Here is a 14,780-nt window from a genome sequence, read left to right as displayed (position 1 = left end):
TGATTTGTGTTACTATATAGGAGAGAGCATTGCACAGTTGACTGACGTGGGCTCATTTGACCAGCCAGAATCAGATGCAAGGGCAACAGTTTATACAGATAAAACTGGAATGATAAAAGCTGCACGATTACTGCTGTCTTCTGTTACTAAAGTACTGGTGCTGGCAGACAGGGTAGTCATAAAGCAAATCATCAACTCCAGAAGCAAGGTATGTAACCATCTTTTATCAAGTACTTTTAACATATTTGAACTCCTTATGTGAATCTGAATTATTAGGTGAAGAAATTAGTAACTAAGTATTTATGCACAATTTGTCCCTCTGCAAAATAATCCATCTGGTTTTAAATCACAATAATACTTTTTACACTTTAGAGGTAGTGTTACATTTTCAATAGTTAAAATGGAGAGTAATGTAACACAAAATTGAGTACAATGGTATCTCACTTAACACTCAAGAAACATTTCTAAGAATTAGATTGCTAATTGAATCAGCTCTAATTTGGGTCATTCTGAATTGCATTCCCATTGGCTGAATGCCAGTGATGTAATGTAGCCTCATTGGCCAAGCAAATATAAACAAAATGGCTACATTTGGTAAGCTGTCAGAACAAATTCAGAAGCTATTAATTTTGATTTTTTAAAATTTTATTTGCTTTCTAGTATATTTTAGTCAAAATATTTCTCCCCTAGGCCAAGAGCTTTATAATGGATCAGCAGTCTACTGATACCAGTGTACTTTGATTATAGTTTAAAAATATAGCTATAAGGGAACATGAAATTTGACATTTTACACAGAAGTGCAATCTTAGTAAATTATTCTGGGAACAACAACCTTAAGCCATTTTTCTCAAATATTTCCCAAACTCAAAAATGTATCTACAATTATATAAAAGAAAACAAATGTGATTAGTTACTGTACTCAGTTTGTGTCTTCTGAAGGAATTTTGGAATGGAGAAATAGTGATAAGTTGCCAAGTACAATACCAATCCCTGAAAAGCTCCACTGAAGCTTTTTATAGCTTCTTGCATAACATTCAGTGTTCAAGTCAAAGAAAATGTACAATAGAAGGAAAAAAGAGGAATGAGCATTTCAACATCTTGAATGTTCCGCCATTCACTTGTACTGTGGCAGAATTGTCCAGCACTCTATTCAATTTCACTTTATTTCTCTAACCAACCACTACCTAACAAAAACCTATTCATAATGAATCTGTAAGTTTCAATTGACTCTGCATTCATAAACTATGGGGATGTTGGGAACAATGCTACAATTCTGCCACCCTTCTGTGGTAAGTGTCTTTCTGGATTTCACTTTCTGTCCCCATGCTCTGAATCTTCCTATTGAATGAAATGGTTTTTAATGCATATGTCAATGTAATATAAATATCAGTATAACTGTTAAAGAAATCTTAATTAGAAAACTCCAGGGAATGAAAAGTATGTCTATGGAACCTGCCATTGTACTTTTCTGCATAATATTACCATCATATCCTGCCTATCTAAATCCAATGTCACAAAACTATTTTCAAATCAGTGCTATTTTGTGTTTTGGTAAAGAGCCTTGAATGGGATCTTAATTATCTTCTCTAAGTCTACATATACAATGTTCATAGGTTCTCTATAATTCAATGTGTTAATGACAGCTTTAGAAAAAATTAACTAGATTAGTTAGGCATGACATATCTTTTAGAAATTCATACTGACTTGCTTTGATTAACTGATATTTGTCCACGTACTTGGCCAGTGGGTCTGGATAATTAAGTTCCAGTAACCTTCCATTATCATAGATTCCAGTTAAATTAACTGTTATGTAAGTAAAGGACTGGTGTTTGCAATTTTTCAGTCTAAGGAGTTTTTAGAAAATTGATTAATGTATCTGCAGTTTCCGTATGTATGTATGTATTTATTTATTTATTTTAATTCCCAGGATGAAAACCATTAAGTCCTATAGATGTGTTCATCTTAAATCTACTGCTATTTTGCACTTTTCACTTACTGTGAACATAGATGCAAAATGCTTATTTAACAAGTGCCATTTTCTTATTATCTGTGGGAAGACAAACAGAGTTAAGGTTTCAGGTCAAAGACTTGTCAGAACTGGGAACGACAAAAGGCAAGTTCATTTTAAGTTGCAGAGAAATGGGGGAAGGATAGATAAGATAAAGGGAATATCTCTGGTAAGGTGAGGTCAAAGTTGTCGTGGAGAAAAGTTGTAGATGTTATCCAGTTGATCAGTTAATAGGGGCAGTTAAAGAAAGAAAATAAACAAAAGCTACGGTCACAAGAAAATAGGAAAAGGAGAAGGCCACCTGGCCCCTCTTGCCTGCCTCACCATACAATACGATCATGGTTGATCTACCCAGGTCTCAACTCCTTCTCTGTGCCAGATCTCCATAGCCCTCAATACCCCAATCTTTCTAAAATGTATCTACCTCTTCTTTAAGTACTTCTAATGATCTAGCCTCTGTAACTGTCTGGGGGCAGAGAATTCCAGAGATTCACCAACCTCTGCAAGAAGAAACTTCTATGTACCTTGGTTTTAAATGAACGGCTCCTTCTCTTGGAAGTCTGTCCCTTTACTTTCCCCTCAGGATTCTCCCACAGTGAAAACATCTCAACATCTTCCCTGTCAACCCCCTTAGAATCTTGTAAGTTTCAATATGATCGCCCCTCATTCTTCTAATCTCCAAAGGGTACAGACGCAACCCATTCAGTCTGTCTTGAAAGGACAACCCTTTCATCACAGGAATTAGCTTAACGAATCTCCTTTGGTCTGCTTCCAGTGCCTTCATATCCTTGTTTAGGTAAGGGGACCAAAACTGCACACAGTACTCCATTTGTGGCCTCACCCAACACCCTATACAATTATAACAAAATTCACTTATTTCTAAATTCTAACCCCTTTGCATTGTACCAAATAAAGGCATTTAGAGAATGAGAATACAAACAAAGAAATGTAAAAGTTATTCTTCCTTTTGCCTTCCCCTTTACTTCTTCATCGCAAACTCACTATGTCCTTTCTGTCTGTGGCTTCCTGTGCTGTTAAAACAAGGCTCAGGATAAGCTTGACAACAACTCCATCTGGGCATGCTGCAGTCTTCTGGACACACTATTGAATTCTACATCTTGTACTTTCTCTGTCAGTATCAGAACTGGTGATTTCTGCCGTTGGTTATCTGTGATACTGACTCAGTTTTTCTCTCTCCATTGTACAGCCTGACCTGCTGGGCATGTCCCATACTGCTGGATTTTACAAATTTAATGTTCCTTCATTGTTACTTTCTCACTCATTATCTGCCCTCATTTTGTAATTCATTCTCTCTCTCTTTGTAACAGCCCCAATTAACCCATCAACTGGATGACCTCTACAATTCATCTCCACAACAACCCTGGCCTCCCCCATCACAGATAATCCTTTATCCTAGCCATCCCTCCCCTGCCTCTCTTCAATTTAAGATTATTTTGTGTTTCTCTCTTTTCCAGTTCTAAAGAAGGTCCTTCAATCTGAAACATTAACTTTGCTTTTCTTTCTACGAATGCTGCCTGACCTGCTGAATGTTTCCACTATTTTCTGTTTTATCTCAGATTTCCAGCATCTGTAGTATATTTAAATTTCCTTATTCCCAATGTTATTTATACTTGCATTTATCTTTAATAGACCCACAGTCTTCTTTGCCACTATGATTTTTTAAAATGTTGTTAGTTTTAACATGGGAAGGGGAAGCCTGGAGAACACACACCAGTCCTCATTGAGGGGTCAGCAGTGGAAAGGGTGAGCAGCTTCAAGTTCCTGGGTGTCAACATTTCAGAGGAGCTATCCTGGGCCCAATACATTGATGCAATCATGAAGAAGGCATGTCAGCAGCTCTAATTCATTAGGAGCTTAAGGAGATTTGCTATGTTGCCAAGGACTTGCAAATTTCTATAGATGTAGAGGAGAGCATTCTGACTGGTTGCATCACTACCTGCCATGGAGGTTCCAATGTGCAGGATCGAAAGGGGCTGCAAGGCTGCAGAGGGTTGTAGACTCAGCCAGCTCCATCATGGGCAGAACCCTCCCCACCATCGAGGACATCTTTAAGAGGCAGTGCCTCAAGAAGGTGGCATCCATCATTAAGGACCCTCACCATCTGGAACATGCCCTCTTCACATTACTACCATCAGGGAGGAGGTACAGGAGCCTGAAGACCCACACTTAACGTTTCAGGAACAGCTTCTTCTCCCCCCCCACCCCCCCCCCCCCCCATTAGATTTCTGAATAGTCCATGAACTCTACCTCGTTAGTTCTCTTTTGCACTATTTTATTTATTTATTTTTTGGTAACTTATAGTAATTTTTATGTCTTGCACTGTACTACTGCTGCAAAACAACAAATTTGACAACATATGTCAGTGATAATAAACCTGATTCTGAACATGCACTTCAAGTTATTTTTTTCCCCTTATTCCAGTCCACAGCTCTTAGAATGTCTCCAGTTTTTTGTTGCCTTTGGTAGCTGTCCTGCTCTGCAGGATATCAAAATTTCTTTGCAATTGTGTAAGCCTTTTTTATAAATTTTCTTGGTTTAACCAGAGTTTTTGTCTTTGACGCATGTGTGTGCTGTTTTTTTTTAATGGCATCAATCCCCCTGGTTTTATCCTTCAACCTTGCCCCCCTCCCCACATGCACTCTCAGTTTACTGTGGTAAGTTCATTCCATATCCTTTCATAATTTGTCCTTAATTAAGTTTAAAGCTTTTGAGGCTCTTTCCCTGTCTCGACTCTAATATCAAATGCAGCTCTTAAATGCAGCTCAGCCACTCTCTGCAGTGGAGAGTTTCAAACTCTCACATTCTTTGTGTAAAAAACATTCTTCTCAATTCCTTATTGAATTCCTTGGTAAATATCTTGTATAATGGCCTCTAGTTATGCTCTTTCCCACAAGTGGAAATATTTTGTCTATACCCACTCTTATCAAACCCTTCATTTTAAAGATCTCTGTTAGTTCATTCCTCACTGTTCTTATGGTCACAACTTGAAAAATGATATTCTCATAGCAGCAGATTGATAACTAATTTTGCTTCCTTACTCATCAGTGAATTTTTTATTTCCTGTATCCATTTCAGTACTAAAATAACTTACCTGGGAAACAGTACCAAATACATTCTGGAAATTTAATGCTTTTGCTGTATGTGAAAATGATAATTTCCCATTATAGTTATTAATTATAGGATGAGTCTATGCTGGCTAAGAATTTCTCACTGCTATGAGATGTAGCTGCATGGAATGTGAAAATAAGATATATACTTGGTTGTTGACATTCTTTTGTGAATTTTAAATTTGTCTGTGTTTATTTCAGTATTTAGTTTACTAGGCTAAAAAATTTAAATAACACACCCATGTGGTTGCATGGTTCCGCTGATAATGAGAGCTGAAGAATATGTGGGCAGTCGCCTTTCAATGTCATACAATCTGCAGATAAATGAAAAGATAAGTTGCATTTTCAGCATCTAATCTTTTTCTCTGCGCAATGATGTGGGATGACATGCCTCTGTATGGGCTAAATTCCTACCCTGTGGCATTCTCAACTAAGAACTGTGGGAAAGAAACATCATTTCATTTGGGATGACCGTTCTTGACCTCGCTCTCAACAGTCTACCTGATGCAGAATCACCTGTCTGTAACAGCATTGGTAGAGTGACCACTGTACAATCCTTGTTGGGGATGCAATTCTGTCTTGACATCAAAGAGACCCTCCATGTAGCATTAAAATTGTGCTCAACAGAAAGACCTGGAACACATATGGCAGTTTAAAAACTGGACATTCCTCACTCTACCATCACATCAATCCAGGGGATCAACCCTGGTTCATTGTGCAGTGCAGAAGAACGAGCTGGGTGCTATACTGGCTGTACCTAAAAATATGCCAACCTGATGAAGCTCTAAAACAAAATGTATGCTAAACAGACTGTAGGACTAGACAACATCCCTGCTAGAGTACTGAACACTTGTGGTTCAGAACTGCTACAACAAGAACGTTTACCTAACTATATATATAAATATAAAAATCCACCTATATTTTGCCCACAAGTATCATGGCAATTCCAATCAGCTGATTACCATTCAATTAGTCTCCTCTCAAACATCTGTTATCATACCTCACACAAACCGAAGATGGACTGTCATTGGGGAGGAGGTACAGGAGCCTGAAGACCCACACTCAACGTTTTAGGAACAGCTTCTTCCCCTTCACCAACAGATTTCTGAATGATCCATGAAGCCATGAACACTACCTCGTTATTCCTCTTTTGCACTGTTTATTTATTTTGCAACTTATAGTAATTTTTATGTCTTGCACTGTACTCCTGCTGCAAAACAACAAATTTCATGACATATGTCAGTGATAATAAACCTGATTCTGATTTGGACATGGTTGTAGGAGGCCAATGATCTCACCCCCAGAGCATCATGGCAGGAGTTTTGGACATTGTCCTAGGCCAACCATTTTCAGCTGTTTCATCAATAACCTTCCGTGATAAGGTCAAAAGTGGGGACATTTGTTTGATTGCTCAATATTCAATTCCATTCACAACTCCTCATCAAATGAAGTAGCCCATGTCTGGAAGCATCAGGAGCTAGACAACATTCAGGCATGGGAAGTAACATTTGCCCACATGAGTGCCAATGATGGCCATCTCCAACAAGATGGTCACTTTTTGATATTGATCAATTTTTGATATTCAATGGCATTCCAAATTCATATGTTCACCATCATTAACATCCTGGCATTTCTTTGACCAGAAACTCAACCAGACCATAAATACAATGGCTGTAAGAGCAGGTCAACGGGCAAATATTAACTTTGCCTTCTGTCTCCCAAAAACTTTCCCACCACCTAGAATGTAACAGATAGGAGCATGTTGGAATAATCTCCATTTTCCTGGCTGAGTACTCCCCCCAAAACACTCAATACTTGAAACCACAAAACATGCTATGAGCCTCTGGTGAGTAAGATTTCATCTTCTTCTCTTTCACTCTCACCCACTCTTGACATCAAGGCAATATTTGATTGAATATGGCATCAAGGAGCCCTGTCTAAACTGAAGTCAATGGGAATTAGGGGGAAAACACTCCACTGGTTGAAATTGTACTTGGCAAAAAGGAGGATGGTTGTGGTGGTTGGAGGTCAGACATCTCAGCTACAGGATATCTCTGCAAGGGTTCCTCTGGGTAGTGTCCTAGGCCCAGCCATCTTCATCTGCTCCATCAATGACCTTCCTTCAGTTGCAAGGTCAGAAGTAGGGGTGTTAGCTGATGATTGCACAATGTTCAGCACCATTCGCAACTCCTCAGACAATGAAGTAGTTCACATCCAAATGCAGTAAGACTTGGACAATATCCAGGACTGGACTGATAGGTGGCAAGTAATATTTGTGCCACACAAGTGCCAGGCAATGATGATATCTGGCAAGAGAAAATTCAACTATCACTGCCTAACATTCAATGGCATTACCTTCATATAATCCCACATTATCAATATCCTGGGGGTTACCATTGACTAGAAACTGAACTGGACTAGCCATATATACAATGTGGCTACAAGAGTGGGTCAGAGGTGAGGAATCGAGGAATTCTGCAGCAAGTAACTTGCCTCCTAACTCCCTAAAGCCTGTCTGCCATCAACAGGACTCAAATCAGCCATGTGATGGCATACTTTCCATCTGCCTGGACGTATGCAGCTTCAGCAACACTCAAAAAGCTCTACACCATGCAGGACGTAGCAGCCCACTTGATAGGCACCCCATCCACAACCATTCACTCATTCCACCACCAACACACAGTAGCAATAGTTTGTAGTATGTACAGGATGCACTGTAGCAACTCAGCAAGACTCCTTCGACAGCATCTTTCAAATGCACAAATTCTATGACAGCAGCACTTCAAGAAGACAGCTCAACAACAGCTTCTCAAGAGCAATTAGTGATGGATAATTAAATGCTAGCTCAGCCTGCGAAGCCTGCATTCCTTGAATGAATAAAAATAAACTGCGGACTATCTCTAGTTTGGAGCTGGTTAGAGTTGGTCACCTGTCCATCAGGTTGTTCGCATTGAAACCCAATTTCTCAGCTTGTGTTCCAAACCTTTTAAATGTTTGAGTGACATTCCCAGTGGAAAATCTGTCCAAGTAATTATCTCCAATCAAAAAAAAGAAAAGATTTTATTTATTTAAGGTATTTTGACAATATTTTCTTTGCTGTTTAGGTAATTCTATAAACTGCTGGCACTTGAGTTGAGAATTAGTACTTTGCCCTTTTTATTACTTTTATCAAGGCAACTCTGTCAAAAATTAAGCATTTATTTGATACACTTCAATTTTTCATTGTCCAAAAGTGCTAATGAATTACTTTTCAGGTTTAGTGACTTTATTTCTATTGCAAATGCAATACATACAATGCATGATTGGTCTTAAATTACACTAATTTTTCAGTGTGTCACCATCTCTGAGTACTTGTGGCCACAACTGTCCCCAGGATCTGCAATTGGGGAGGGTGAATTCTCTGCTAGCATAATGACTCAGAACACTGTTGTTCCTCCATGCTGCACTTCAAAACTTTTCTTAAAACTCTTCCTAGTTTGTTATTGTAACAAGTTCATATGGCACATGGCTATTTACGAACCACCCAAAACCAGTGGTTGAAACTCAAATCAGCTGACTATGGGGGCTGCCTCAGTTTAATGGCTGTTTCCATTGATCAGGCATTTAAAATCACCTGTTCTGTGTCTTACTCAAGACTACATAGAAATTACTGAAATCAAGCAGCCTGTTTGATCCAACTAGTCTGCTGTTGCTTACCTTTCATGCAAGGAGTCATATTTGTCTACCCTTGTCCCATATCCCTTCATCCACTTTTCCCAATGGATCTTAGACATTATCAGTTTCTGCATGTGTGATTATGCCTGGAAATCAATTTCCCAGCCACGGTTGTACAAGAAAAGCTCCTTTGCTATTCTCTGATCTGTTTGATCTTGTATCTATGGCTTCCATCTGCCCTTACTCATGCTTTCATAATTTCAAACACTTCTCACTTCATCTTGTAATGTGTATCGATTTTAGCTTTTCTATCTTTTCAAATCATTCTTCTTTGTCTGTTCTTGTACCAGGTAGTATAGTGAATCAGGTTTTAATATCACTGACATATATCGTGAAATTTGTTGTTTTGTGGCAGCAGTACAGTGCAAGACATAAAGACATAAAAATTACTATCAGTTACAAAGATAAATAAACAGTGCAAAAGAGGAATAACGAAGTAATGTTAATGGGTTCATGAACCGTTCAGAAATCTGATGGCAGAGGGGAAGAAGCTGTTCCTGAAACGTTGAGTGTGAATCTGCATCTTTAGAAACTCAATACCCATCTATACTACAGACTGCTGGAGTGTTTTGGGTGAGCTTTAACTATGAACTTACTATTACCTCCTAGTTTTTCAATTTTAAACTTTGTTATCTATTGCATTAAGTTATTTGTAACAGTCTTTTCAACCTGACATGCAGCCTTTAGTATTTTGTACATAAAAATCCCTTTACTCTTCTATAGCACTGAACCTACTTTCATTCTGAATGTAATTACTACTGTTGTCTTTTTTTAACAAAATGCATCACCTCACACTTATCAACATTGCAATCCATCTGCTGCTTGTTGTGTTTGTCATGTTCCTCATTGGTTTTTGTTTTCACACCATGAGTAACAATTCTCTCATAATCACAGCTGTCAATTGCCTAAATATGTTTAACACAACTTTTCATGTTCGGTGGAATGAATGCTTGCTACCTTTATGAGATCATCTTGCTCACAGCTTCACAGAATAGGAACTCACGGACATGTTCACTGTCATTATGTAGTCTAAACTGACGGTTCCATTCTGTGTTGCATCAGCGTCTATGTGGCATTTTGTCGTTGAGACATCTTTTTTCCAGAGTTTTCTAGTGAACAGCTGGATTGCTGAACTAATTGAGATCTAAACTATTTATTTTCCTGCTTAGCCGCTTGAGCAGTGTGAACTGCTCATTATTGCAGCTACTCTGATGCACTGCTTTCCTGTCATCATGGAAACTAATTAGCTGAATACACATTCCCTCCTGTTTTAAAATGGTGCATATTGTCATCCAGGTTGTGTGTCATTAATTAAACAAAAAAATAGTATCTGTTAAGATAAGTAAAAATGGAGATGGGTCTATTAACTAATAGAATTGAAAAACCCTAATTCTTCTTCCAGTTAACATTCTCTTTTGTTTTAAAATAAACCAGAAGTTCAAGCATAGGTATGACTGGTATAGACTCTCACCCAATCACACACTTTTGTCACTTGAGAGCCTGCTCCAGTTCCTGATCCAGAAAATTACTCAACCAAAGCTCCTCTGGTTCTTGCACACCTCATTCATCATAAATGTTGAGCTAATTAGCTAATTTGGAATTTCCTTTCTCTTCCACTCCCCATTATTTTGCTTGTTAAGGCCTCTGATCCCTGTTAATAGGCAAGAGCTTGCTCAGAACCACTGGCATTTAGCCACTGCAACTGAAGTAAGTCCCAGATTTCCAGTGCTTGCAATGTGAAATGTGAGACTTTGGGACCTGCCGACAGTTCTGGAAGGCCAAATTTATCAAGTCTCTCTGAGCTTAGCAGCCGAGTCCAGTCTGGCTGGGATTCCATTCTGGGAAACTGCTTCTCAGATCCTTCATCAGATCAGACCTGGTGAATGATCTGAGACCAGATTGATTTCAATGAAGATAGCACTTAAAAGTTTACCAGGCAAAGAGAAATACATTACTCTTTAAAATTTAGTTTTCATTACTTTCATATTTAATTACTTGCATTTATAGTTGACTTTAATATTTTAAAAAATGCATTTGAATTATCTGCTGTTTGAACACTGTGAACTGCTCATTATCGCAGCTACCCTGATTCACTGCTTTCCTGTCATCATGGAAACTAATTGGCTGTGCACACATTCAAGAGGCATTTAAAATCTAGTCAAGTCAATTGAAGGTTTTATATTTGCACAGCCAATCCCTAGTTTTGCCAGTTATCTAAGGCTGTTGGGTGCACTTAAGGAGCAGAGCCTCATCACTACACTGGCTGAGGCCCGGTTGCCTTCAAGTCCATTCAGATGAATTCTGGAATGGTGGGTACCAGTGGGAGAACCCTCATCACAAGGTATGTGGAGAGTTGGTGAAAGTTTTTTGTGTTGGATGGGGGTTACTGAGCCAGCAAGATCCACCTAAGTACTATTGTGTAAATAGTTATGTGATGGCATCGCTCTTCTGCCATCTTTCAGTGTGCACTCAATAATACATTATCAAAATCTGATTGCTAAACATCGGTGTCCTCTCCCATGCTGACGTTTTGATTAAGGGTCTTTGACCTGAAACAATAATTCAGTTTCTCTTTCCACAGATGTTAGCTGCTGACAATTTCTAGCATTTTCAGTTTTTATTTCAGATTTCCAGCATCTGCAGTTTATTGATTTTTGTATTGAGGCAGTAGTTAAACTCAGTCCTGTATGTTGGGCAGATGAGGTCATTCTCATGCCTGCCCCTAAATTCCCAATCAGTGTTCATTCTTTAGTTTATAGAGTTCAGGAAAAGTCAGGTTACTGTAATACTCCATATGTAAATCAACATTTATTTGTTCCTCATGATTTGGGAAGTATTTGATCAGAAATTCAATTCCATGACTGCATTTTTTTTGTCAGTGTTCAAGTTTTTTATGTCACCTGGAAAACTCAGCCCTGTTCTTCTTGACTGGCATCAGTTACCCTTGTGCCCCAATATGAAATCTACATCAGGCATATGCATAATGATATCGTTCCCTGCCTAACAATTCTTTTTGAGATTGCAAGGAATTTGGTCCAGTTTGCCCTGGAGGTGACTGTGCTCAGGAATTCCTAGGGATCTGATATTTCTTGCATGTTGATGTACTGGGAGGCTTGCAAATTAACAATTTCGTCATTTGAAGAATGTTATGCCACTAGCCTACTCCTCCTATTCCCCAATGCCTTCAAACTGCTGTCAGTGTCGATTTCACCATCTTCCCAACAATGAAGTCCAATCTTCTCATTCTGATTCTTTCTCGGTAGATGGATTCCTTCTCTCAATCCCCCAGCAAGTACTCCACTGATCTATCTTACATTTTTTGCTCTGCCCACTGCAGTCCTATCTTTCACTCGAACCGCAACTGGCAGCCCTGTCCAGGAAGACATCCCGAGCATCAGCTGTTGATTATTTCCTATTTTCTGCCCCCTTCCCCCAGTCAAGACCCAACCACCAGTTCTTCTCAATATGCCCCCTCACTTGCTGGGCTCCAGTGCTCCCATCCTCCCCATCGTGACCACAGCAGAGGCCCAGTCAGACCTGTGGCCAAAGATCTTCTGAACCATTTCAAAATGAGGATATAGAATCAGGAGTAGGCTGTTTGGCTCCTTGTATTTTTTTTCTTTACCTCCACTGGCACTTTCCTGCACTAACCCCCATATCTCTTTATCCCCTTAATATCCAAGCATCTAGCAATCTTGGTATTGAAATACTCAATGACTGAGCCTCCAGAACATTCTTGGATAGAGAATTCCAAAGATTCACTTCCTCCTGAGTGAAGAGATTCTTCTCATCACAGTCCTTAATGGCAGATACACCACACAGGGAAAACAACATTTCTCTATATACTTTGTCAAACCTCATAAGAATTTTGCATGTTTCAGTAAGATCATTCCTCATTCTTCTAAACTGGACAGCATTGGCTCAATTGCTTAATTTCTCCTCTTCGGACAGTTATCCCCCCTCCATTATGGTGAATCATCATTGCACTCTCTCTATATCCCTACTCAAGTAGAGAGACCTGACCTGTATATAGTAGTCCAGGTGTGGTATCACCTGAGTTATTGTGTATATAATGGAGCCCCAGCATTCTCTGATTTCTGTCTGTCACCTAATCCTCAAATTATGCCTGTATATTAGCCCCAATCCCATTATTTAATAACCTTATCAAAGGCATTCTGGAAGTTTAGATACACTTTAAGATAATGATCTTACTAATTAGATCCTCAGAAAGCTAAAAGATTTGTCAAATGTGACTTCTGTTTCATAAATCCATGTCAACTCTGACAAGCCTCCACATAGGAGGCTGGAGCATAAATTAAGAGCCCAAAGTATTGAAGGAAGTGTGTTAGCATGGATTGAATACTGGAAGATCAAGTAGCATCTGTGGGAGAAAAGGACCCTACATCAGGAATCCTGATGCAAGGTTTCAACGTGAAACATCAACAATTCCTTTCCTCCCACAGACACTGCTTGACCACTGAGTTCCTCCAGCAGATGGTTTGTTACTACATAAACTTTTGTTGATCTTTACCTTTTTTTGCATGTCTTTACAAGCTATTGCAATCTGATTTTACATCTGTACTAGCCTTCTCTCATATTTTACTTTCCCATTCCTTATCAATGTCTTGGTCCTGTGCTGAATTCCAAAGTTCAGCTTGCTGCTTACTTGCAACATTACAAGCCTTTTCCTTTGATCTAATACTATCTTGAACTTCTCATGTTAGCCCAGTTGGTCTCTTGCACTTAAAGTGATATCTATTTGTTGTAAACTCTTAATTCTTTAAATATTGATCAATGTTTGTTCACTGTCAAGCAATGTAGTTTTCCAATCTGCCATAGGCAACCCTTGTCTCATACTTTCAAGCTTGCCTGTTTGGATTTAATTCCTGGTTTTGTATTGAACAAAATAATTTTCAGTCTTTATATAAAATTCTATTGTAATATAAACACTCTTCCCTGAAGTCTTTTTAATTACAAAGATTGTTAATTTATCCATTCTCTTTGCACAGTATGAGATCTAAAATAGCCTTTTTCTTAGTTAATTTCCTCAATGTATGTGGAGCAACCATTTCGTATGCATTAGGTGTAATTACAGTTATTATAGGTGGACCAATGGTCAAAATGTGGTTGGCATCCTGCTGCTGTGTGGTTCCCACTTTCCCGAATGGGTGGAATAGAATTTCTAGGCATGTTTTTTAACTTTCCCACTCAGAGTAATAGAGAGATACAACACAGAAATGGGCCATTTGATCCACCAGGTCTGTGCTGACCATCTAGCACCCATTTACTCACTTATCCTACCCTAACCCATTTTATTCCCTTCACATTCTCATCAGTTCTCTGCTACATTCTACAACTCGGGTACACATTAGGGGCAATTTACAGTGGCCAATTAACCTACCAACCCACACACATTTGGTGTATGGGAGGAAACCCATGCAGTTATGGGGAGATTGTGCAAACTCTGCACAGTACCAGAGGTCAGGGTTGAACCTGGGTCGCTGGAGCTGTGAGATACTGTGCTGCCCAGTTTCTGAACAAATAGGGTAAATGTAAGCAAAAATCTCTTCAGCATCTAGTAAATGTGCTAAATAGAACCATGAATAAACTATACTAAAATTATGTAAATTATAGTAATAGTATAGGAATTACTTTATATAAATTGGTAAATTGGTTTATTATTGTCACATGTACCAAGGTACAGTGAAAAACTTTGTTTTGCATGCCATCCATACAGATTATTTCATCACATCAGTACATCAAGGTAGTACAAGGGAAAAGCAATAACAGAATGCAGAATAAAGTGTTAAAGATACAGAGAAAGTGCAGTGCAGGTGGACAATAAGGTGCAAGGCCATGACGAGATAGGTTGTGAGGTCAAGAATCCATCTTATCGTATAAGAGGTCCATTCAGTAGTCTTATAACAGCA

The 14,780-nt window shown here is 38.8% G+C and overlaps 1 protein-coding gene across 2 annotated transcripts in view; it reads left to right on the top strand.

Annotated features, from left to right (window-relative positions):
- ctnnal1 (catenin (cadherin-associated protein), alpha-like 1) overlaps window positions 1-14,780 on the top strand; it is a 297,913-nt gene that overhangs the window by 196,511 nt on the left and 86,622 nt on the right. For both annotated transcript variants that reach the window (XM_052016792.1, XM_052016794.1), the window contains exon 3: window positions 21-208. In XM_052016792.1, the coding sequence (XP_051872752.1) occupies window positions 21-208 (188 nt within the window). The remainder of the gene's footprint in view (window positions 1-20; window positions 209-14,780) is intronic.

This window comes from Pristis pectinata, chromosome 5, assembly GCF_009764475.1.
Source record: "Pristis pectinata isolate sPriPec2 chromosome 5, sPriPec2.1.pri, whole genome shotgun sequence".
In the NCBI taxonomy this organism is placed as follows: Eukaryota; Metazoa; Chordata; class Chondrichthyes; order Rhinopristiformes; family Pristidae; genus Pristis; species Pristis pectinata.
This window is presented reverse-complemented; position numbering and strand designations above follow the sequence as displayed.